The 22,804-nt window shown below is 38.7% G+C and overlaps 1 protein-coding gene across 2 annotated transcripts in view; it reads right to left on the minus strand.

Annotated features, from left to right (window-relative positions):
• The window catches only part of BZW2 (basic leucine zipper and W2 domains 2), a 40,942-nt gene that overhangs the window by 15,189 nt on the left and 2,949 nt on the right, over nucleotides 1-22,804 (minus strand). For both annotated transcript variants that reach the window (XM_026842278.1, XM_026842277.1), the window contains exons 3-7: nucleotides 17,302-17,478; nucleotides 16,258-16,361; nucleotides 13,453-13,518; nucleotides 5,458-5,593; nucleotides 1,959-2,068 (exon numbers count right to left, since the gene is read on the minus strand). In XM_026842278.1, the coding sequence (XP_026698079.1) occupies nucleotides 1,959-2,068; nucleotides 5,458-5,593; nucleotides 13,453-13,518; nucleotides 16,258-16,361; nucleotides 17,302-17,478 (593 nt within the window). The remainder of the gene's footprint in view (nucleotides 1-1,958; nucleotides 2,069-5,457; nucleotides 5,594-13,452; nucleotides 13,519-16,257; nucleotides 16,362-17,301; nucleotides 17,479-22,804) is intronic.

The following is a 22,804-nucleotide window of genomic DNA, read 5'->3' on the forward strand; positions in this document are numbered from 1 at the left end:
AATTCTTGATGTCTAACAATGGTTTATGAGATAGCAGATTTTTTTGCAAAAGAGACCTTCAATCTGTTTACTTACTGAAAATGAGATTAGGTAGAAACTGTCATGAAGGCATCTATGCTAGGCAACATCATGTGATACGTTATAGTTCTTTAATACAGCAGCATAATGAGAGCCAATATCTGAAAGCTTAAGTCAGTCAAGTCTGAAATAGAAGTAAGATGCAATTTGCTTTTTCCCCCCTTTCTTAATGAAAAGTGTAATTAGCCCATTTCCCAGCTTTATGGCAAATTACAGAATCAGAGAATCACAGAATCAACTAGGTTGGAAAGGACCTTGAAGATCATCTAGCCCAACCATTAGCCTAACACTGACAGTTCCCAACTACACCAGATCCCTCAGCACTAAGTCAACCCTACTCTTAAACACCTCCAGGGATGGGGACTCCACCACCTCCCTGGGCAGCCCATTCCAAATCCTAACTACCCCTTCTGGAAAGAAATGCTTCCTAATATCTAGTCTATACTTTCCCTGGCGCAACTTGATGCCATTCCCTCTTGTCCTGTCGCTTATTACTTGGTTCAAGAGGCTCATCCCCAGGTCTCTGCACCCTCCTTTCAGGTAGCTGTAGAGGGCGATGAGGTCTCCCCTCAGCCTCCTCTTCTCCAGACTAAACACCCCCAGTTCCCTCAGCCGCTCCCTGTACGACCTGTGCTCCAGACCCTGCACCAGCTTCATTGCCCTTCTCTGGACACGCTCGAGTCATTCAATGTCCTTTTTGTAGTGAGGGGCCCAAAACTGAACACAGGAATCGAGGGGCGGCCTCACCAGTGCCGAGTACAGGGGTCAGATCCCTTCCCTGTCCCTGCTGGCCACGCTATTGCTGACACAAGCCAGGATGCCATTGGCCTTCTTGGCCACCTGGGCACACACTGCTGGCTCCTCTTCAGCCAGCTGTCAATCAGTACCCCCAGGTCCCTCTCTGACTGGCAGCTCTCCAGCCACTCCTCCCCAAGCCTGTAGCACTGCTGGGGGTTGTTGTGGCCCAAGGGCAGCCCTCGGCATTTGGCCTTATTGGAAATCATGCAGAATTATTTATGACTCGGACTCTTAAAATCAAATTGAATAGATGAAGGGGTGTGGGAGGTTGCTTCACTTCTAGATTCTTGCCTAATCATAGATCATTGAGGTAGAAACAGGAAATACTGCTGAAATTCTCCAGGCAGTGCTGCATAGGATGTAGTGCATTTGATTGGATTATCGCAGCAGCAATCTTTTTGAGGATTATAACAACCCTATCGATCTTCAGAAAGACACTGGGAGAGAAAGGCACATGTCATTGCATCATATTCATATATACTCTAAATACCTCAGGTCATTGCTACAAACCCAGAACACAAGTTTTGAGTCCAAAAGCTGAAAGCCTTCCTGCATTGCTCCTGCTAGGTCTGCTGTCATCACTGCAGGATCATTTATGCTACCCAGATGGCTACTGCTGCAGAAAATTACCTTACTGTGCTTTCACTACACTACTTAAACAGTCGCTTTAGAAAGTTATATTCTAATCATAACCCTTTACAATTTATTTATTATTTACAGAAGTAAAATGTATTTTGAAAAAACAGAAATCCTCTAGCAGAGTTGCTGGTGGTATATGTTTTGTTAGCAGTGGTTAGAAAAAACCCCATGTATTTAATTCCAAACCCCATATATACAGTCTCTCAGAAGGCGTTTAACTACAGGAAAAATAGAGACAGAATGTACAAACATGTGATATTTAATATTCATGAACCTGTATCAATGCTACAGCCATAACAATACTGCTGTGATTCAAAATATTTAAAAAATGCTGAGAGTGTCTGAGGGGGAGTTAACATGCTTACAGCAAACTACCATCTGCATTTTATTTTCTTCTCTTTCCCAAGGAGAGATAAGGAATATTGAAAATATATTGTACTTACTAGCAATCTCTTATCAAGGTTGGCTTTTCTTAAAGCAGAGGTAACAGAATTGGCATCTTTCTCTGCCATCCATGCTTTAAAAAGCTTTACAGCGAAAGAAGCTGCAATCCCTGTTTGAGCAAAAAGACAAGCTTCAGCAATTTTCAACATGATTTAGAGATGGCTGTAGGAATTACAAGGTTACAAAATGGTTACAAGAATATAGAATGAAAATACATTTATGACAATGGGACCAAACATGTAGAGCTGAAATGGTAATTTTTTCTTTTAATGCAGTATTAATTTTTGGAAGTATGCTAGATTGTTTGAAAATCCTTTCATTCTGTATTGCACATCTCCATCCAATTGTTCAATAATTTTTTTTCCAATTATTTTTCCTACCTCCCCAATTTACAGACCAAGTCCAATGTAAAAGGAAAAATTATGTGTTTAATCTATTAGGAAATGAGGGCACAAAATAATAAAGGGTAGTCAGGAATAAGAACTTAAAACCCCATATCTTCAAAGAGCTTTTTAGCAAATCTGGAATAGGATTAAAGAACTTTGTAACTTCGAAGTAACTGACTGAACCCCAGCCTCCTAGGAGGCATTTAGTAGCTGGTAGGACCAGGCACAAATACTGTTTTAAGAGGAAAAATTCCTTCCTCAAGGCACAACTTAATATTTTGTGCATTAAATCAAACAAACTCTACCTTCGCTAGCTGTAGCTTTCCCAGGGAAGCTAATAAACCATTAGCCCAACACCTCCTGTTTCCCTCTGGCACATGTTCCTAGAGCAGTAGCACCATGGCCCCGCTTGGCTTCTCAGCTGCAAGTGGCAAGTGCAGGGAGCTGAAGGAAGCTGAAACGCCTCAGAGATGGAGAAACAGCTCATCCTTGAGGAAGGTCCCCTGTAGACCAGTTATACTTCTCTGTACTACACTCATATTAATATTTACAGTGGTACTGACTGTGGTGATAATAGTAATGGTCAATATCATTTTCTGTTTCACCTCCAAACAGTCCCGAAGCTCTGAGAGCTAGATGGGACCTACTGGTTGGAAGTAGCTTCGTCATTCTTAGCTGCTTTATACATAGATATCCATTCTTTTCATTTCTAGGATACATTGACTAAATGAGTCATCAAGCAAGAACAGAAAAGATTATTCCCAGAGCGGTGTAAACTTCATTAACATTCATTACAGATCTTGGCCGTTATGACAGTTTTGGCAACCTTATTTCAAGAGCTTGGTCATAAGACACAATCCTTAGAGAAATACTATATGGAACCATGGATGCACAATGCCACGCCAAGAAAGGCCTACAAATACTACTTTAGAGCTTGGTTTAGATGTCGTACAGCAGGTTCCAAGTGAAACCGGCATGATGCAGCAATCATAAGTACTAGAGGCTGACTAGTCAAGACTGAAAAGCCTGGTCAATCAACAGGGGACCTAGGCATAACTTCCACCTGTAATTTCTGAACCTGCAAACACAGTTCAGCATATCCAACATACGCTTATGTGTTCAACACCATAACTGAATGGAATGGTCTCTGTCACCAAGCACTGTCCCCAGTACCCATGTCCAAAACCCTTTTTCAAGTTTTAGTTTAAAGCAAGTTTTATACCAGTACCAGTATTAAAGGGAGACTGTTCTAGGGCTTAACTACCCACTTAAGTTTTCAAACTTAGTTCTAATTTACAGCCCAAAATTATCATCGGCCAGTTCCTATACTCTATTCACGTGCTGCCACTGTCTCTTTCTTTACATAGCTGTTCCCTTTTTCCGTTTTTTTCTCTATTTGCAGAAAGTCACTTCAGCCATTAATTTTATTGATTAACCCTGTTAGCTGTTCTTTGTATTTGCACCGGTTTTTCAGGATGGGTGACAAAGAAGGGTACACTTAACCCTGATGAGGTTCCATCACTGCCTAGACTTTTCTCTGTCTCAGATAGAAATATGTCAACCATCCCCAAAATACCTTTTTTTCCCCATCTATACATCACAATAGAAGTAATGACACATTGAAAAAGGGTAATCCTAAAATCAATTAGGTATTTTCCCCTCAAACTTGACAGATTTCCTGTCTGCACAATCTACCCTTATCTCACTTTCAGCCAATTCTTTGCCAATGTTACAATTCCCATGCTGATCAACTCCCTCAGCTCACCTAATTGTTTCCTCAAGTATTTTAACCTCACTTGTCTTTGTTTTTTGTAAATCAAGGTATTAAGTTTATTCTTATATGATCTACATAGTTTAAGCCTTGCTCTTTTTCCTGTTCTTCATTTATCTTTGCATCTTTAATTATTTTTCTATAAAAGATCTATTCCAGATTTTCCTCAAATTCTGAGGCAAGTACATTTTTAGTATATATAAACCCGGAACCAAAAGTATATGTAAGCTCTTGACAAAAGTTTAGAGCTCCTAGAAATATAAGTTCATAATGCAAATTGAATTTGTTCTAGGATTTGTAGTAACAATTGTATTCCTAAAATGTTACATTTAAAATATAACAAATTGCTTGAGTTTTAAAAATTTGAGTTTTCAGATGCCTCTTGTCTTCCCATAACTAGGAACAGACTTTGATTTAAAACATTGCAGGCAATCACCCTAAGACATGGATTAGTGCTTTTGTTTGAATTTTCTCCTAGTTTAATTCTGATTCCAAAAGCTGTGGGTGATGACAGAGCAAAGCTGCAGCTGTGGCTTTTCTTTCCGCAGCATTTAGAAAACAAATGTAATAGTTCCCATGCTGCAAATAAGAACATGAAGTTAGAATTTATTTTTTTTTTTAAATGAAAGTTAGAATATATCTTAGTTAATATATAGCTCTTTAACAAAACCAAAAATGTTTCATGAAAGCTGTTCAACACTGACAGCACATTTGCAATTATTCCAGGTAGTCACTAACTGACAGAGAAACACATGGTTGAGCAAGCATTTGGAAAATCAGGACTCCAAAGTAGATGGCTATAAATAAATAACTAAATACACCACCCCCCACCCCCAATAATCTCAAAAAGGCATTACACCCTAAGACTGAAAGAACAGTAACTCATCATATGGTAAACAGAAGTCTATGGGAAAATGGTTCAATCACTGATCTCTACTGGTATGAAGGCAAAATGAAGGTTTGACTTTTTTTTTTTTTTCTTTTGCAACACCCAGCTGGCCTGCATGTGCTTTCTGTCCCACTTCACACTCACATGCACAAGAAATTGTCAACACTTGAAAAAATGCTAGTAGACGTATCTCAGGAATAGATGTTATACCACGCTTTTATATATTCTAGTTTTGCACACACATGTATAACTTCTAAAACCATAAATCCTTTGGGGATTGTTCTTGCCTTTTGTTGCTTTTTTTCCTATGTTTGACTGCCATCTGATTAGATTTAACAATATATGTTGATTTCTGTTGCACAGTTATAGGCTTCCAACATGTAAAATATGTTGCAATAGAACACACTTACTATTAAAACTAACATAAGAAAAAAGATCATATGGAAAATTACCTTCTTTGACTATGTTGTCAGTGAAGAGGCTTGTTAAAATTGTAGCAGGAAGAGTCCCGTTGGCTAACAGGATGCCAGAAAGCATTGCCAGCTTTGTCTGTTCTGTCTCAGTAAAGGCTTTAAGAAACAGCAGCAGCTGTGGGTCAGACAAGTGAAAAAAAAAAATAAAATCTGAGCCACAGGTTATAACAACAGATAAAGACAAATATTAGCAGTTTAATTTCTTATTTCTCAAGACGTCCCACCTCAATTAATAGCAATCATGTCAAAATCTGTCCTGAAGCATGGCAGTGACATTTCACTATTCGCTTATAATTTCACTTTCTGTAAGGATACAAGCATGTGGAATACAGCATTACTCAGGGAGACAAAGCTTGTCTTCTCCAAATATACGTATACATGTGTAAAAATAAAAGTACTTGTTAAAGGCTTGAGACAGAAATTACAGGACCACAGACTTGCTGATTTCAACACGCCGACAGAAGCCTGCCCATTCACATCTTCAGAATTAGGACGAACTGCAACTGCATGGGGCTTAATTTTCTAGCTTACAAAAACTATTACTCATCCAAACAATAAAAGGATGAGAAAGTTTCCATTTTCCATTTGGGGAAGGGAACACAGCACCATTGCAACAGATTTTCTATTGGCTAAAATAAGAAATGTATCTCAAGTTCAGACATTGTTGATAAAGCTGACAAAGGACAGGCAGGAACAAAAGCTGATTTAAGACCTCACCATTCCCACTAATAAGGCTTGAGAAAAAATTGCAAATCTCGCTACCTTAAACACTAAGAGATCTGAACTACATATTTACCTCTTAAAAATCTAAAAATGGCAATTCAGTCTAAAAGTATCTTAATTTCTTATGTTAAAATTAATTACTTGAAATTGTATTGATGAAGTACATTACACATTTTTCTTTACTTCAGGAAAAAAGTACAAAATGAGATGTCACCAGCATTACTGTTAACAATACTGTTTTCTTAACAAGTTGCTAGCAATCACAGTAATGGTGATGGGAAAAAGGAGGCTAGACAAAGTGCAGTGCCATTCCTTGCAAAAAGCTGCTGACTCCATCAGAAGATAGCTTACAAATTTACCATCACCACAAAATAAGAAAAAAAAAAAAGAAAACGGGGAAAAAAAAAAAAAGAAAAAAAGGAAAAAAGAAAAAATAAAAAAGAAACAAAAAAGAAAAAAAAGACAAGACTGCAGACATCCATTCTGGAGTTAAAAGGAATTCTCGTTTCTTTCTTTAGCTACTACCACTTCATTCAGCTACCTTCTGTCATGACACCCTTTCTCCTTCTCCAAATAAGGAATCATAGAATCATGTTATAGAACTATGGAATCATAGAATGATTTGGGTTGGAAGGAACCTTAAAGACCATCTAGTTCCAACCCCCTGGCCATGGACACCTTCCACTGGACCAGGTTGCTCAAAGCCCCGTCCAACCTGGCCTTGAACACTGCCAGGGAGGGGGCAGCCACAAGTTCTCTGGGCAACTTGTTCCACCATCTCACCACTCACACAGTGAAGAATTTCTTCCTTATATCTAATCTAAATCTGACCTCTTTCAGTTTGAAACTGTTACCCCTCATCCTTTCACTACACTACTTGATGAAGAGTCCTTTCCCACCTGTCCTGTAGCCCCCTTTAAGTACTGAAAGGCCGCTATAACGTCTCCTCAGAGTCAACTCTCCCCTGACTCTCTCAGCCTGTCCTCACACGGGAGGTTCTCCAGCCCCCTTGATCATCTTAGTGGCCTACTCTGAACCCGCTCAAACAGGTCCATGTCCTTCTTATGTTGTGAGTCCCAGAGCTGGACAGAGGACTCCAGGTGGGTTCTCACAAGAGCAGAGTAGAGGGGCAGAATCCCCTCCCTTGACCTGCTGGCCACACTTCTCTTGATGCAGCCCAGGATACAGTTGGCTTTCCTGGCTACAAACGCACATTGCTGGATCATAGTCAGTTTTCCATCCACTAATACTCCCAAGTCCCTCTCTGCAGGGCTGCTCCCAATCTGCTCATTGCCCAGCCTGTATTTGTGCTGGGGATTGCCCAGACCCATGTGCAGGACCTTGCACTTGGCCTTGTTGAACTTCATGAGGTTCACACGGTCCCACCTCTCCAGCCTGTCCAGGTCCCTCTGGATGGCACATCCCTTCCCTTCAGTGTGTCGACCGCACCACACAGCTTGGTGTTGTCAGCAAACTTGCTGAGGGTGCGCTCAATCCCACTGCCCACGGCACCAACAAAGATGTTAAACAGCGCTGGTCCCAGTACTGACCCCTGAGGAATGCCACTCGTCACTGCTCTCCACTGGGACATTAAGCCACTGACCACAACTCTTTGAGTGTGACCATCCAGCCAATTCCTTATCCATCAAGTGCTCCATCCATCAAATCCACATCTCTCCAATTTAGAGAAAAGGATGTCATGCAGGATATCGTCAAATGCTTTGCACAAGTTAGATGACATCTGTTGCTCTTCCCTTAACCACCAACGCTGTAAGTGCATCATAGGCAGCCGCCAAATTTGTCAGGCACAATTTGCCTTTAGTGAAACCATGTGGGCTGCCACCAGTCACCTCCTTATTTTCTATGTGCCCTAGCATAGTTTACAGGAGGATCTGCTCCATGATCTTGACAGGCACAGAGGTAAGACTGGCTGGCCTATAGTTCCCCAGGTTTTTCTTTTTTCCCTTTTTAAAAATGGGGGTTATGTTTCCCTTTTTCCAGTCAGCAAGAACTTCACCAGACTGCCACGATTTCTCAAATATGACGCAAAGTGGCTTAGCCACTTCACCCACTAGTTCCCCCAGGACCTGCGGATGCATCTCATCAGGTCCCATGGATGCAATCAAAGCAGAACAGCTCATTCTGATGGAAAATTCCCACTCAGTTTCCAAGGGTATTTCTTAATTACCAGATCCTACTCATACAAAGGGACAGAATATCACACATGTCCCCATGCTTGCTTGTTACCATGGACAGTGGGAGCTTCTCTCCAAGATACCTAAGCAGCTTATCATTAGCTTTAAAGTAGTGTTATTTTTAAAATCTGTATAACTCATGAAGTTATTAAAACTTATGCAGTGTTTTATGAATAGCTCTGCTCTGTATCAGTGAACAGAACTGAAAAAAACCTCATTCACATGGTAGTACTTATATAACATCAGCTTTAAATTACAGCTTACACAGGCCTGAATGATTCAAACACAGACAAATAATTTGGGGTTTTTTAGTGGGCTTCAGCCTAATGATTGCAACATGCAGTTTCAGCTTAAAAGAAAAATTATGAAACTATAAAATCTAAAGGTGTAATTTTATTTCAACAATCTGTGAAATAACCAAAAAATGGATGAAAATTTGGGATGCAGATGAATGGAATTATTATTTCTAAATATATGGATGAGAAACAAGTGGTGTGCTGTACTTCCAAATTTACTGGTATATATAATGGTTCAGGTAAAGGAACTCCAGGGCCACATTTAATGGGAAGATTGAAAACATTTTTACAGAATTTCAATATAAGCCTAGTGTAAAATGGAGGCTTGGGGATTTTAAGTTTTCTTTATACAAGCTTTATAAACAATAATGTACCAAAGTGAGATCTGCATAAGAAAAAAAAAAATCAGAATTAGACCTTTTGCTCTTTAATGTAAGTACTGATACTGGTATTTTAACAAAGAGGAAACGGCTTTAGTTTTCTGTGTAGCCTACTTAACTCTTTTTTCCTTCTGCTCCCATATAAGCAACAGTTGAGGATTTTGATTAGGGAGTGGTCACACTGACTACTTTAAAATGACATACAAGGTTTTGATATACTTCTGAGCTGCAACCTCCACTGGGTTTTGCCAGTAACAAGTAGATCATGAACAGTTAGTTACCCATTCATGTCAGATTTGAGTCATGAAAGCAACAAGGGCAGGAAATCCAGCTGCAAAGCCAGAGTCATGCAATCCAAGATGGAAAAAGATTCTAAGAGAACAGCAGCAAAATATTTATCAACTCTAGTTTAAGAGAAATCTGTATTTGTTCAAAAGTTTTGGAAGGTCTGAAATCACATATCTATGAAGTTCACAGCCTTATCCTCTTCCTTTTCCTTTGAAACACGCTTCTTGCAGGTCTCTTAGCATGAATCTGAATTACGTGTTCTTGAACTGTACCCCACTGCAGTATGTTTTGAGCAGGAACCTCATCTCCTACACATTTCTCACCACTTAAACCACTGTTGGTTCTACTAGCATAGTTTCTGTTTTACTAATATTTTTGAAAAGCAGCTCAAACATACATTTCCTTTTCTGCCGTTCAAGGATATTACTCTATTCTTTCCAGCAATTGTGAAACATAATCTAATTTGGGGGGAGACTGGGTGATAGGAAGAATCAAAACCTTTAATAATCCCACTTAAGAACCATCAAAAAGAACAAAATGTTCAGTTCAAAACGGATGTTTCAGATTTTTATTGCTATTACTTTAAGCACTCTTCTTTCACCATCACAATTACAAACCTCAGCAGGGAAGTCACAAAATGTCCAAGTCACTTCAGAATAGTACCAAACCACCCACAGAAAGTTCTCCAAGCTGCTGCTTCCCTGCTGCTAGCCAAGCACTGCCATTACTGCTTTTGTTCCAGATACAGACTGATTTCAGGCATAAAATGCACAGTTCTGGCTCACTATTTTGTATTTCTATCATAGCTATAAGAACTCCTACCTATTTAAGTGGGAGTTCAGAATGCCTAATAAGCACAAGACCAGGCCTAATGTGCTGTTACATCCTATTTTTGTCTTTAAAGAAAATGTCTTTCAGGCACAAATTCAGGGCATTAAAGATACACACAAGTAAAGACACACATGCAACATTAAAAAACATATAAGAAAACAAGTGCTTTGGCTCTTGTCTTGCAATCTGGAAACCTTACTAGTGAAAATCAAGGAATTTTATCCACCCAGGAAGTGTGGTGTCTTTTTATATTTTCATTATCTGAAGGGGTCTTTTGCTTTAGCATCTGACAGTTTGTCACATCTGCAGACAGAACTGAATTGTCAGCAGTGGAGAAGGCAGCTAACATAACAGGTAACCGCTAAGTGATACTCGCCTTTCACTTAGCTGACTTAAAGCATCTCTGTTTACTCCCCGTTTGATCTCAGAATGTTAGCCTCCTCTTATTGCATAATTCCCAGCTGGATCTAGGGTTCTTCCATGAGGCAAATACGAACACGAACAGACTGCATAACATCTCCCAGTACTTCAGATGTCCTCATATGACTCAGCAATATTTACCACCGTTAAGGCCAAAGATATACGTACTTTATCCCAATTTTGACAACCTATATAGAATGCTACTTAAAACATGCAGATACACCATATAGACAGCTAATATTGCATTCTTCCTCCACTGACCTGAACAGAAATACACATGTAAGCAAGATGAACACAAATTTAGAACTAAGAATTTTACTGAAATTATTGCAAAATGTGGTCATAGGTCTAAGCCAGTACACTGGGCAACGCTCATATGAATTTAAGCTGCCTATATCAAAAAACAGCAGGTGAGCAATGCCCTTAAACATCTTTGTCTTCTGTTGAAATTGCTTGGACAAAGTAATTTAGATGTAAAAATTTAGATGTATGGTTTGCTTATGTCACTAGAAGAAAGAATAACTGACAATTTTGGGGGTGAGAGTTAAGAAATAAAACATCTGAAAGCTAGAAACAGACAATAAAGGGAAAGGTGCTGGGAAATAATAATGTCCCAGCAACAAAATTATGAACTAGAAGACATAAAGTAAATACTTTTACAAATACTGCCATTGAAGACAATCTCTCTTAAAAGAGAAGTCCCACTTACATAATTTGCTTCTGGTATTGCCTTGTTTTTTTAGCTTGACTTTTTCTGTGAGAAGAGCTAATTTTCCTCCAAGTGCTCTAGCTGCCTAAGGAACCTGCCAAAAAATCACTTTCATTGCTGGGACAGTGACCCATGAAACAATGTCAAGGAAGCACTCTCTTGCTTTCTAACCACTGACTAACTGCAGTAGTCTTTGAACTACTAAACCTTGCAGAAACACCTTCTATCTAGAATTTATCTATCTTCTGACCCTTCATGAGCAGCTACTCTCACAGAAGTTAGTGCACACAGGGATAAAGATTTAAATAGTTAAAAACCTGGCAGCCTTATGAGCAAGGCGACATTCACTTGGTGGGTTCATACAAGCAGGGGGAGGGATAAGGTGACCAAAAGGGATTTACAAATAGTCCTCAAGTCTCAAGGCAATGACAGTGCAGGTGCAATACACAGGCCCAAACACCTTGACAACCACCTTCCTAGTTTCTAATTCTCAGAGAAACTGCATTAACCAAGAAAGAGAGTGCATCCAGCACCCACGCCGAAAGGCCAGGTCCCCAGGAGCCGCACCAAGATTCCTATCAGCGCTGAGGAGGCAATGGAAGGGCAGATGGAAAAATTTCCCTTCAGCCTAGGACCACTATGGAAGCTTAATCTCATGATTTGTCATATAAAATGTAATCTGACACCGAGAGCTATAAAAGAAATCATGTACATAAACCTAAGATTTGCAGCCTGCAAGGTGAACCACCCCACTCTGACCCTGCGCTGCCATGGCTAGGATGCTTCCAATGTTTTTAAATGAATAGCATGACTTACAGTCACACTGTACCTCAAATTATTGCTATCTCTCAAGTAAGCATACGGCTAAACTTCATATCAGAGACACTTGTTCCTCAACCGAAGAATTAAATTATTACATATTTACCATAGTCTCATCTTGTTACTAAGTGTGCAGAGCGAATTCTTAGAAACTTAAAGGATTCAAATCCAAGCAAGTTACAGAAGAGAGAGGAGGCGGATTGAATTGACATGGCATTTGCTTAATATGCTGAACACTCTCTGAAACTTGAATGCTATGAGTCAGCGCTTCTCATGTCAATGATTATAGTAATTAACAGCAAGAACACTAGATTTGTGTGGGGATAGAGGTAAATTTAGGTCTTTAGAATGATGTATTGAGCAATCAGCATCAGTTAATAGGCTTGCTGGCCACAAGTGCAAAAATAATTTCCTATATGAGCAAGAATGGATAAATCAGAACCAAATTTATTCAGCCACAAGAGGTGGCAGTGAGGCATCATGCTCCAGACTTACCCTCACTTGACCCTTGCAGCAATCTTTATAATGTTTAAATAATACAGAAACACACTTTTAACAAACATGGTATCTTAGTCACTGTACTGGTTTTGCCATTATCAGCATGCCTGTTAACTTACAGCACAGCATTTATTACTTTTTCTAATGGCCTGAATAATATATATACATCTGTTACTAGGGACACAAAATAGACAAAATAAATCTGTAATTTGTTTTTCAAAAATTTCTACCCAGGTTTCTCCTGTCTCCTTAGAATTCAGTATCACAAAACAATATACAATATCCACAAATATCAACTACAGCCTAACAGGCAAATCCTGAGCACTCTGCCAGTGGTGATGACTTTCTCTTGTACATATCTATGGCCCCGAATACAAAAACTTGCAGTTAGGACTCATTCCACAACACAGGAGTAGTATAATACTCATACATCAAGTGAAATTCTGCTTCGCATTTATTCTATGGAAAAACCACAGAGCGTTGTTCTATTACAACGATACTAACACCACCTCTCATTAAGAACTATACGCCAAAGCATCGAAGTTCTGCACAAAAAAATCTGGGATAAGAAGGTGAGTTTGGTCAAAGCAACCAAAGGAAGCATTAATTCAGAATCACTCTACATCAAATGCTGCCAGCAGTATTCCCACGGAGATAAATTTGCAGACTAAAAGCTGCCACCTATAGATTCCATTCTCTTTTCCAGTAGAGCCAAATAAAATACATAAAAGCATCACATTTGTACATATACAATTATATTAGACATAGGATAAAAAAAATATTAACGTTCAAGAGGAGACTGCCACCAACATTACCTTTTTGATTTCATCTTCAAATGCTTTCTCCAGATATTTGTATCTCCTGATAAGTTTATTGAAGACCTAAAGATAAACACAGATTGACTTAAAAAAATGTAGTAATTGCAGCCATCCTTTACAAAAAAGGCAAAGGGAAACAAGACTGCAACTACCGAATCCATACACAATATCTTTGACTAATTCATGATATAATTTTTTTTTCTTTTTGTTATCTCTACAGCAGGAGAGAAAAAGAAGAATCACTGCTGGCTTCCCCACACACCAATATTCCACTGCACAATTTTCCTTTAGACATGGCTTCCAGGAAATAAGCAGCCAGCAGAATGATATTTCTGCAGTTCTGTGGCATTGTCAGTCTCATGGCAGACCACGAAACACCCTTCTCTATCAGTTTGTTCACAAGTGGAAAAATACAAGCTTTGCAATTCTTGCTTCATAGAGCAATGTTTGAATCAGAGAATTTACTGCAGTTTGAGAGCTTTGTTTTTCACATTTCTCAAAATTTTATTCCTACTTTACTTTTCACCCTATACACATATCAAAAGCAGGGGAAAGGAGGAGAAGGAGGTTAACTCTGCACCCCTCCCCTGGTAACGCTTCTCCGTGAGGAAGTTGTCAGGTATAAACCAATGGAGTGAGGCAATCAGATAACACTGCTGGGCATCTTCAGTAGATGCAGAAGCTTTGTCAAATCTGCTAACATAATGCTTACAACAAAACATGCTACTGCCAGGGAAAGAGGATGAACATTTGACAAAGCTTTTACAACCAATATGTTCTTGGAAACGCTTGTTCTTCAGTTTTCACCATTTGTTTCCCATCATGCGACCACAGATTACGAAAGCAGAAGCAGCACAGGTGCAGGGTGCATTCAGATCAAAGGAAGAGATAAGAAATTAAATCAACAAATCACTGGCCTCGCTACTGTACAAAGGGCACAGAACATATGACTCACTGTCACAGGCAAAAAGGCTTATATAGGGAACAAATGACATTATTGTCAGGCTGGATGGTGGTGGTGAAATTACTTTTAGAAAGTTTCAATTTACTTTTCAGAGAATGTAAAATATGTTCAAACATCCTAAATGGTAGTATTTTGGCTCAGAACAAATCAAAATCAAGTTGTGGCCAAGCTGAGAGGCAGACACACACAAAATTCTAATAAAATAAGGTGTAAAATGAAGTATAAGATGAAAACGTAAGCTAGCATTTTGTTCGTATGTCCAAACAAAATTTTTTACATTTTTGTAAGTCTGTGTAAATGACAGAAGAACATTTCATAAGCAAATAATCTGCTAAAATATCAACACCAGTTTTAGTCTTTTTTTCTTGAAGACTTTTCAATCTTCGAACTGTTTCGATGACTAAAACCACAAAAATAGCCACACTACTGGTTCATTTAGAGTCAGAGTAAGAAATTACCCAGAAGCTAAAGAAGCCTTAAACACTATTTTCACCTAACTCGAGTTTTTCATTAATACAGTAAGAGCTCTATTTCCCAATACGCATGAAAAAAAAATGGCAAAGTCTATAAAACGATACATGTCTTCAGGCACCGACTACAAAATGGTGACTTATTTTGGTGGCTTTTGGTTTGAAATGCAGAGAATACACTGAAAATTCCACTGCTTCAAATCCTGAAACCTTCTTTTCCTTTTTCCAACAAGCAACCTTTTACTTTAAAATTAAATTTCTCCTTGGAGGATGGACTTGTATTGTCATTTTTTATTATCAAAGTATTAAAATATTAACATTCAGGAAGACACAATCAATACCTTTACCAGAGATTTTCCTGAAGCAGAATACCCTGTTTTTAAGAGATGATAAAGCTGACACACAAGATACATTGACTCCCTCTCCAGAAATATTTCACTTCTTCAGATTATCAAAGATGTGTTTTTAAAGGAGCTTTCTGCTATTTAGCAAACATTTGTTACTGATCCAGATTCTGATCCCAACACCCTTTAAATCAACTATGCACCTTTTCAGCAACTTACCCTCAACACCTTAGCAGGGTCAGTGGCATTTATGCTTTCAATTACTGTCTCCAGCATCCCAATAACAACCAGTTAATTTAAAAGATAAATATGTTACCTAATTAGCAACGGGCTTTTTACATATGGGAGTTTCCATGGTATTGCATTTTTATGCAATCCTACTTGTACTCACATTGCATGGTGGCTTTGAACTTTAAATAGAATTCTTGCTGTATTTTCTCACATAATTATTATCTTCCATTAAGGAGTTACACAACGTTAGCTTCTCTTCAATAATGTTTTAGGTTTCATTGCTTTTTTGTGTTAATTTCACATAGGCCTATTTCTGCAAACCTTATTCATGTAAAAAGAACTTATGTATCACATACGTAGGAGAAATGAAAGCTCTTGGAATATATGCCCAGTTCCTAACTAGTTATACAACTAAAGGTTGGAGGTGTAAGCTTTACATTTTTTTGTCATTTATATACTTCATGTGTTTCTAAAAACACGTTCATACAAATCTTTCAAGTTGCATACAGAAAAGGTCAACAAAAATAAGGATGGTGCCTAAAAATATGCTGAACCAAAAGCAGACTGAAGTAAGTAAGACTGCATTCTATAAAAGAAAGCACTGCCAGTTGTGATCAGATTAGATATCCCATTTTCTTACCTAAAATTTATAGGTTAGGGCAGATTACTGGTTAACTGGATATTCAATTGCCCTGTAACTAGCCTGCTGTAGCCTAGATGGTCTGCAGATGTTCCCCTGTAATCCCTTTTGATACATAAATGGAAAACAGTAAGCAACCACACCTTTACTGACCTGAGCATAATTTCGGATGGCATCATGATCTTCATCAGCAAAAAATACACAGTGGTTGGTCATCTTGGTCTTGTCATTGTCATCTATGCGTGTGCCACCAGGAGCTAAAAAAAAATCCCAAACAAACAAAATGAATGCAAGTAACAATTTCACACTTTAGAGAATGTTCTATAAGATTTAATAAGCCTAATAAATCTTGTGTGAGTATCACTGAGGCAAAAGGCAAGGATAACAGCTAGCTTGCACATATTTTAATTACTCCTTTAAACACCACAAGAATGTAAATCTTTTCCAAAGAAAGCAGTAGTACTAATTTGAGGACTTCTAACATCCTCCTAACTCCACTAATGTTTACCAGGCCCACATAAACGTTCAACACACTGCTGCAAAATTTTCTCCTGGCTTATTTTGTTGAGAGTTTTCTTTCTAAGTGGCTTTTGTTTCCTCCATTATCTCAAGTCTTACAAAAATACCTTCTCTTCGTACTTACCAAAGAGCAGAAGTCAGGAATCAAACCAAGGTGACTAGTAAAAAGATGCAACTTACTGAAAATACAGAGGAAAGTGAAAGGAATGTTTTTGCCCAAGCTACCACTGATACATGGGAGAAATGCCCTGTGAACATCACAAAACACTCCTCATTATCTTTCACTTCTCTGAGCTAGCCTTTGTTGCAAGGTCAACAAAGCAAGCTTTGCAAAAGCTAACAACCTGGAGTTCTGTATTACACCTTTTTATAGGAATAAAATCCTGTTTCTCCCCTAGTTAGTGTCTCATTTTCTTTGCTGTTGAACTTATATGCTATTTCAGCTCAGACCGAAGGCTTTTCAGAGCAGTATCTATTTTTTTTTTATATTTGCAGAATGCTTCACACGATCAAGCCCCTAGGTATTACTGCACTACAAACAATAGACAAGATGCAAGTAGTATCCAGATAAGTGAAAATGTAATACAGTTTATGATTTCTACTTCGTAAAGGAAGACACCATCTTAAAAGAAGCAAAGCTGATCATCAAAATTCTGTATCAGGTACACTGCAAGTTACCTAGCATGCTGCCAGCTACCAAAATATCAAAGAGTGTGTCGGCATAGCGGCGATAATCAAGCCGTGAGCCTGTTGCATCCAAAAACTTGGCTATAGCTTCCAGGTCATTCCCAGCTTCATTGAGGCCTTGGACAATTGTATCCCTGAAGACTGTGGGTTCAAATTTCTCCTTTTCATCTGGAACAGAGATAAAGGAGAAGGAGAGAGAGTCTGGTTTTAAACTTAAGTCTGTTACAATCCTGTATCAGCCAGCAATTTACATGACCATGGCACCTGAACATGTTCTTCCCATTCTGGTCAACACACCTAAAGTTTGTTTGGCTTTTATTGACTCTGGAAATTTTGCAGTGTTTACCCTTGCTTCCCTCTCCTCTTCATGCCCTCAACACCAAAACACACAGAAACATACAGTAATAAATAAAGGGGAGGAAAAGCAACTATTAAAATTGTTTTCAAATTTCATACTATTCTCTTTTTGAAGATATTATCTGATAAAGGAAATGTCAGATATGTGTACATAATCTCCCTGGTAGGAACACTCCACTTTCCATTTCTTGATATGTTTCTTTAAATAATTGTGGTCACATATTTAACGCAGTTTTAAAAAGAAAAGTCTTCAGGAAAAGAGGAGATCAACGTATTAATAAAAACAGGTTTTGTGTAAACACTTGGGACCAGGCAACACAGGGTGACCAAGAATTTATTTTTCATATTCACAGACTTAGGTAGCACTTATAAACACAGAAATGCAGTGCTCATATTCTATTTTCTACAGCTGTCCCTGTAGAACTCGATTAAGGTACAGTCTACAGTCAACATCCCTATTGTCAAGGCCATTAGCCACAACAGATGTAACTGCAACCTCCAGATAAAGCTAGGTAGATTTACCCATACCTCCTGCTGCTTTTTCTTGCAGGCTGTTAACAGCCCACCACAGATACTTGAAGCTTCTTAACAAAACAAGTCCTGGCTTTATATAAGAGCACATACAAAATGTTTTGCTACCAGCAAAATAACTGAACTTCACAAACAAAACAGTAAGGTGTTCTCTGGCACTCAAAAATAAAACTAGTTTGTTATCACCTGCTGACACAAATGTTGATAGAAGTTATTAAAAAACCTGCAGATACTATATCCAGAGGATAAATACAGAGATTTTTAGTTAGTAAGATGAATGAGGATTGGTAAAATTTCTGTCTAAACATGTGCTAATGCAGTCTGAAACATACCAGCTGCAACTCTTGCAGATGTTTTGGGAGACGAGATTCTGGACTTCACACATCCTCTGGCTGCAGATTTCCCTTCCCTGTAACTCATATTGCAGCTTTTTATTCCAGACCTTAACCAAAATACCTTGGTTTCCAATAGCCTTTCTTCCCTCAAACTCCCTCCTCCTGCTACAATAGTCTTATGGCAATTAAATAACTATTTTACACACAATGCCTACTTTTATTAGCTTTATTTCTAACATAGAAAAGTTTCTCTCTCTTGTTACCCTGCATGTACTCAGTATGCACCCATTCTACCATCTTCAGCACATCACTTGCACATTCTTCCCCTCTTCCAGGGCATCCCCTTCCCCCATAACAATTGTATCTGGAAGGCACAAAGCAGTCCTTTCCACTCAGTGTCCCAGGACACTGGGAAGTTTGGGAGACTAGTCAACTAGTCCTTCCATGGGGCCTGGCAGCACACAGCCAACAGCAGCTCCAGGGCTGTCCATCAAGCACTCAGCAGCACTGGAAAAAATGAAGCATCACCTTATTTTCCAGAAATCCTCTGCTATGCCTACCTTTTAGTGCCTTGATGACTCTATTACCTGTCTTCACATGGCTGCTGCCCCATCTCCCAAATCTGATCCACTCAGACCAAAGCTAAGGATTACTAAACTCCATGAATACCCACATATATGCTCATGAAACCACATGCTCCCAACCCCAGCTCATCCTGAAGTGATGCACACAACCATACTGCCAACCTAGCTTCTCCTCTACCATGCTCTTGTCATCCAATGAACTCCTTAATATGCCCCTTCTCTGGACTGCAAGTGACTTCTTCCTAGGCTTTTACTTCACCTTGGAGAGATATTCAGGCTCTCAGCTGTGTTACCTTGACTTTCAGTTGTGATGAAGATCTGGAGTCTGCCATTTGAGTAACTGTCTCTCACATCTGCAGGGCATGCCCATGGTGGACAAACCAGAGGGTCGAGTGGGTAAACTGAAGAATGTGCTTTTGCTCTAGGGAAATGCTTACAGAGAAGCATACTACTGGAATCCCATCTGAGCTATCAGGTCAGTTGCCAATACTCAGTTGCAGCTCTCTTTCAATTTAAAATACTAAAACAACCTGAAACAAGCAAGAAGCCAACCAACCAACCCACAAACAAACAAGCCTTCTACTGAAGTAAGCTTAAGTACTTCAGTAAGTTTTATTTGCACACAAGAAACCCAGCTCCACCCATAAACAAGTATCTGAGTATAATTATTCTCTTTTGGGTTACCAAATAAGTATGTATTATTTGCAGGGTAAAAAAAAAAAAAAAAAAAAAAAAAAAAAAAAAAAAAGGCTTGATGAGTCATTAACCAGTAAGAAGTGAGAGTTCTGTCTTAAGGGAAGAGTTAAAAAAAATAATCCCATTTGTCTAAAAATTTAAGATGTTCACATCTAAACTGAAAGCTGTTATATGCTTGGTATCATGGGTACACAGTGGTCAGTACAAACACCATGATTAATATTCCTTAGCTATTTTAAAGAGATTCTTTGCCTCCTTCAGAAGTCCTCCTCTCATCTAGAGTACCCTGCCATTTTCTTGTCTATCACAACCTAAAAATTTATACAGGAAGAGGAGGTGAACTCATTGCATGAAAAATTATTTTCCTATCAAGCTAATGTACTGAAGAGGAATATGCTGATGTAGTACAACAGGCTGAGTAAGAAGCCATCATCAAGAAGTGGTGACAGTATGTTGAGCTGTCAAGTACACAATTACTAAACAAGCACAGTTTCAATCATGGGCTAGCAGAGGCAGGTGTAGCTTGCAGATGGGATGTACACAATATCCAAAGCAGCAGTGCTATACACAGCTTTTCATTTTCATCACGTTCCCAGATCCTTGTTTCCTTTCTTTTGCTTCCGAGAAAAATCACACAGTACATTTATAAACCCCTCCTTAAGAATTAATCTTAACTCCTCAACAGAAGGCCCACAACTGTATTTCTCTGGAATAAAAATGAGATGCCCTATTTGGCACTCTTCTGACTTCACACTAACATAGAGGTGTTAATACTGACTGTACTAGATAATTTTCTTCCTGAAAGGAAGTAATATGCATCATTTTGCTTAGCTGCTTTTTATGCTGCTATTTACTTTTTTGCACCAGGTTTTCAGCCGATAGTAACTCTGTTATCTGCAACATAGGAACAAAGGAACAAACTTGGGTCTCAGGTATTGCTTGTCAGCTTACTTTAAACAATACGCAGTTTATTCCCATTAATGATCTGGGAAGCTTTTTGTCCTGTACGTATTTGTCATTTGTCTGGATGAATAAATGTTCCTTACTTCATACTGGCATTTTTGCTACTCATACTATTTCTTCCTCTTCCATTTCAGAATACATAAAGACATCAATTTGCACGCATGCAGTCAATATAATCCACATCCCACATATCTGCACCATAAGCACAAATACCGGCCAGATGCCAACCACTCCTGACCGTCACCAAAAAAGCAATATTCAACAGGTAGAGAGAATATACTAAGAACTGACCAAACTATTTTTTTGCCCAGATTGCTAAAAACTTGATATGGAACTGTGAGATATCTCCTCCCCTTGGAAGGTTCTTCCCTTTGCAACATCATTTTTCTTCCTTCAGAGCTTTTAAAAGTGATTTTAATGCCTGCCACTATATATGCTGGAGGCAAAGTTTATACCTTTCATTAGGTCAACTAACAGAACTGGAAGGAGTGGGATTTACAAGCTTCTCCTTCATAGTCTTCTCTCAAAAATATTTTAGACACTAAGCACACCTTCAAACTTCAAAGACAAAAAAATATAATATTTTCATTTTTTGCTCTCCAAAAGCTCAGAAATTGTTCGCATTCAGAGATTAGTTGCTGCTAGCTGATCAGTGATAAGAGTTCATACGAACAATTATTTTTATTAGATGCCTGACTGCCATCACACATCACTGTCTCCTCAGATGGCAGTGTTCCTGGGAGCTGGGAAATGAAAAAAAAGAGTATCAAGGGCCACAAATCAACCAGTAAGAACAAGCAGTCATCTTTCAACCAGCTTACTCCCACTAGCATTTGGGCATTTCAGACCCCACTACCTGTCTGCCTGTTACAACAGAATAATCTCCAATGACTGAAATGCCATGGTCAAACCACAGTCACTGCACTCTGTCCTACCTGTGTGAAATTTCATGACTCCCTGATACACTGAAAATCAGCATAAAAAACCCTAATAGCATCTTCTAGTCTAAGTCCAAGACATAACAGTCTGTGACACTGCTATGATACAAAAAGTATATATAAACAGGAGTGAATAAATATGCTAGGAAGACATTTCTCTTCCTCAAGCCCTCTGCCTCTAGAAAGAAAATTGTGGATAGCTGTTTTCTAAGCGGGATCTTCAAATATTAAGGCAATCAGGACTGCACCCTATTTGAAGAAGAGATGTTTTGGGTTAGGCACATTAAAAAAGTGTTCGCATGTTACAATTTCTATATTAAAGCCATGTAATATACCCTATCCAATTTTAGTAATATCTCAAAAAAGAAAAAAAACACTACCCATACAATCTTCCAGACCCTGCCCAGACTTTTCCTTCTTCCATGTAGTCAACGAGTTATCTAGTGCCACTTCCAATCACTGTACCAGAAATTCAAGAGATAGGCACAGAACTACAAATAAAATCTCTTTATGCTAATTATTACTGGTATTAAATGGGAGTCAAAAAACAAATTAGGACACATTATGCCAAATACAGTGCGAAACATGGACTGAAAAATAAGTCTTTATGAAAGAGAGAATGTTTTCTAAGACAATTTTATCAAATAACATATGTACCATAACTGACTGAACTAGACACAACAATACATTGAATCGATTCAACACCAGGCATATCTAATTGCTTTTACTGGCTGATGTGACAGGTATTTCTTCAGGGACTGTTAATTCCACTCCTCTAGCTATGTCTACGTGTTGTTGATAGTTAATGCAGTGTACAGCTCCTATTGCATAATGTTCTGGAGCATGCTGACAGAAAATTAATCCCACTAATTACTGGAGCACCATGACATTTAATTACAAACAATATAGGTTTCTTTTGTTTAATTAGTTATACATACAAATGTTGTATGTGCATCATAGAAAAGACATTTTCCATTTAAGAGACCACACCAGTCAAACCAAGGAAGTGATGCGTGCAAGGGAGGAAAGACAAGAAAGCTGGCACTGCTTTTTAACATGACTGAAAACAAACTATCTTGCAGTTCTCATC

The sequence above is a fragment of the Athene cunicularia genome (genome assembly GCF_003259725.1).
Source record: "Athene cunicularia isolate RWA chromosome 2 unlocalized genomic scaffold, athCun1 chr2_part1, whole genome shotgun sequence".
NCBI classification, from domain to species: Eukaryota; Metazoa; Chordata; class Aves; order Strigiformes; family Strigidae; genus Athene; species Athene cunicularia.